Genomic DNA, 4,091 nt, shown 5'->3' on the forward strand with positions numbered 1-4,091 from the left:
TTTAGAACCAGGTGGTGGAATATAAGCATTACATATGTATACATTTTCTTCAAGGTCGAGTAAATCTTTGTTAATTTTTAGCCAAATAATACCATACTTGTGAGTCTCTACAATAGAAATATTTGAACTAAATTCATCTTTAAAATAAACAGATATTCCTCCGCTATAGCGTCCTTTCTTGGTGCCACTTGATTTATTTCCATATAAATGAAAACTTTGATAACCGTTTATTTCTAAATTAAACATGTATTTTTCACTAATCCAAGTCTCACAAAATAACAAGATATCGTAGCTGCTTATATAGTCTAAAAATTCCTCATCATTTAATTTTCTTGATAACCAGTTTAAATTCCACACAAGAATTCGTAGTTCCTCTTGCTCTTCCTAGCTTGTAATCTCGTGGAATGGTCCCTCGGCATGATCACTGACTAAAAGCTTTGCTCCAGCCCATTTGACGAATCTGTCATTTTTCTTTTCACGATCCATAATGGAATAGAGTTCTTTTCTTTTGGCCAGCACAGCTCTAGTTTGTTGAACAATATCCCGTGTATTGTCCGTGTTCGTATCCGTGTAAAGTGGCGAGATAACCTTTCGTTTTACAAGGACTTGTTTATAGTGTATGTTGAGTAAAAGACACATGTATATGGACACATTATTTCCTTTATCAGTAAATAAAAGCACTACATGACTATGGATTTTACGCCTAGCAGTTCAAGCGATCTCTGCTTCGTAAACGTTCATGGACGTTTTGATTCTTTTAATGGATTTTCTGCCCCTTTACCAATTTTTCCTTCGACGGATAATTCGCTGACCTTCAGAAAACTTATCATCAAGTTGCAAAAAGAAATATGTGACGAAGATTTTCAGAAGGTTAAGTTTCTATTTGGAGGTAAGTTATGGTGACAAAAGTAAATTATTTGGATGGCAACGTTACAAAGGTAATATCAATGAAGGCTTGAAGCTTTACGGCTTTTTACATTTCATGAAGTTGACTCCGTGTTTGGATTCGAACCAGTAACAAGATCAAATATTATACTAATTGTAATATATAATAATAAAGTACCATTCAAGCGTTTAGAAATTTCTAGATATCTAAATAAAGGATACTCTTATCATGCTCGGTATTTTTCCGGAACAAATGTGAAAACAACAACAACAAAACAGTTTATAAAATATATAACGGGCACTCGTTGTTTGTATTTTCCATACAATTTCAAATGTTTTCAGGAGAAATAAAGAAAGGGCGAATGGAAAAGATTTTGAATCTAATGGACCTTGTCACTGTCCTGAAAGAAAGATGTTTACTTGACGAGGATTCTATAACTAATCTTGTAGATACATTTGAGATCATAGAAAGGGACGATCTGGTGCAATTAGTAAGAGATTATGAAGCTGGCTGCAGCAGTTTGACGTCAACAATAATAGGTGAATACAATCAAATTTATAATTCAATAGGCAGCAAAAAAAAATTAAGAGAACTGGTCATATTTCAAAGTAAAATTTATTCAAAATGAAGATCTAATTTTTTACAATGGTTTTCAATTGGTATTGTAGATTGTGTTGAGCAAAACGAATCAACTCCAGCCGAGTGTACCCGATAGTCGACACACAGCAACATGTTTTAATAACCAACGAACAGGGAAAAGCCGAAGATACCTCAGAGCAAGATTTTCTGCAAGAAGAAAACAACACATTTCCGTCCACGACATTGAATTCAGGTACCCGTTGCATTGCTTACTAAATGGCGAATCTAACTAAATACATGCATTTTTGATGACTTTTTATATTAAAGATTGATATCATCAATTATATATTTCCTATGATTAAGAAACAATTTCATTTTATACTTTTATTGTTAATTTTGGGCATTGTTTGTTCAAAAATGTTTACTTGATTATAGATGATGACACACCTGCCATACTGACCATGGATCAAGCGACACAAACGGACGTGGCATTTGAGTGTGACAACCTTTCACCTGATCTTCAGGATGAGGATCTTTTACAATTGTTGTGCAATGAATCACTGCTGCTTTCTGACGGATTTGAATTATTCGATCTTAGAAACAAGCTTTCTAAGCTACATATGCTCCGTAATGAACAGGGACTAAAGTTTCTGCGGTCTAAACTATTGCGTGTGTACCCGCAATTGTTGTATTCAGATATATTTAACTGTTAAAAGGTTAAGCTGTACGTAAAAAGATATACATCTTGTATAATTCGCACGTTAAAAGTCGGGATCCCACTACTATATCAGTTGTCTAAATATAGAATGAAAAGTTTATGTATATTACGTGTACAACTGAACACGCGCGTTATACATGATGTATTTGTGCCTTGCCACGTTTTAGTATGACTTCAGCTTTTTTATAGAGGCATTTATAATTCATAATTTATGCAGATAATGAACTGTTTTTAAATACTGTTTGTGCTTAAAGCTCCACAACCTAAAACATAATATTTAATTAATTACATAGCTCAAGTGGTTTACATAAAATGTAAAAGGAAGAACTGGATGAGGGAATGATCTGAAATTTGCACACATGTTACTGTTTTAGACATACATCAGTTAATGATCAACATTTTTTTTGTCCAAACACATTGTAGTATTTTTCAAATTTCTGCAAAGTCTAACTTTGGTTAATGTGTACTAACTAAATAAAATTTACTTAATCTGTCGTCTAACCAGTCTAACAAATTTCAATAATGCATTATATTAGGGAGGAGTTAGAGGTGTGGTTTGCACTCTGAATTGTTAAATATAAAGGTTAGCAAAACAATGATAACGTAAACAATTAGGTTTTCTAAATGTGAGGATACAATCAATTGATTAATTACATTGATAATACATGTGAGACACGCAGAGACAAATGATTACATAGTAACTTTTTTATATCCTTTTAACTCTAAGAAAAATGTCTGTTATTAATTGCTGACTGTTTTAACTTTATATTTTCTAAAAGAAGTAACTAAAAATTATTTTCGGAATGAACTGCATTAACAATCCTTGATATTAAGGATACAGTGATTACATTTTTGGCTGGAAAACTCATTAAAAATGGACCCCCTCCACCCGTAAACCATAATTTGTACACAGAAAAAAAGAACTGTTTTTCAAAAAGAGCAAATCGATAGGTATTTAAAAAGGTTAGTGAATAACTTGAAGCTAATAACAAATTTGTATCAAAGAATAATCTTTAATATATTTTTCTCACATTTTCCATTTATTTTTTAAAGGATGTACACATTTCATTAACTCCATTGTTTTACCTAATTACTGTAGATGAAGGCATAAATTCTGTGACATTTCAGTAAAAAATGTGCCTGATTATATGTTGAAAATTTAGCTTATCTAAACGTGAAATGTTAGAAACTTGACAAGGTGTAGACATCTTGTAGAGGGAAATGTCGTAGCTATCGGTGATTTAGAGAAATGCCTCGTTTTTGGTTGAAAAAATAATGTTGATCATTAAATAGGCTAATGTTTAATAATACGCGTTAACAAAAATAATTGGTCGCCTTCCTTGGCAGACTTGACCAATTATTTTTGTTAATACGTATTATTAAACACTAACCTTTACATGATATCGGAATAAATAAGTCACGTCATGTTAGTGGGATCCCTATTAGATTTTAAACACAAATCTGATAACAAGCTAATTCAATTTCATAGGTTTAATATTAGGGTAAAAACAATAAGATAAACAGGGGCATTGCAAAGCTTGTATATAAAACTTATTTATGTATCTTAATACTTAAAAACATACCTTATAGCATAATTGTTATCATTATCATTATTGTATATAAGACCATTTCAACACCATCGTCATCATCTGCAGCAGCAGCAGCAGCAGCAACATCACAACCACCATCATCATCATCATCATCATCATCATCATAGCATCATCATCTTCATCATTTAACTTTGTATTAAAATCTCAAGATAGGGTAGAAATTGTAACTATGTTATAGATATAATATATTGTTATATTTTTTACAGCTTTTTCGGCAATAATAAATGACGGGTACAATTATGATGTAAGCATTGCATTATTGACTTAGTTATCATAAGTCAATTAAATAAAAAATGAC

At 31.8% G+C, this 4,091-nt stretch overlaps 1 protein-coding gene across 1 annotated transcript; it reads left to right on the forward strand.

Moving 5' to 3' along the window:
* Positions 1–564: 564 nt before the first annotated feature.
* LOC132748136 (uncharacterized) lies at positions 565–2,803 on the forward strand. The gene is made up of 4 exons (XM_060737685.1): positions 565–889; positions 1,228–1,425; positions 1,555–1,718; positions 1,901–2,803. The coding sequence occupies exons 1-3, from the start codon at positions 685–687 to the stop codon at positions 1,599–1,601; spliced, it is 450 nt and encodes a 149-aa protein (XP_060593668.1). The 5' UTR covers positions 565–684; the 3' UTR covers positions 1,602–1,718; positions 1,901–2,803.
* The last annotated feature ends 1,288 nt before the right edge of the window (positions 2,804–4,091 follow it).

This window comes from Ruditapes philippinarum, unplaced genomic scaffold (assembly GCF_026571515.1).
Source record: "Ruditapes philippinarum isolate M1 unplaced genomic scaffold, ASM2657151v2 ctg20946_1_1_1_1, whole genome shotgun sequence".
Taxonomy (NCBI): domain Eukaryota; kingdom Metazoa; phylum Mollusca; class Bivalvia; order Venerida; family Veneridae; genus Ruditapes; species Ruditapes philippinarum.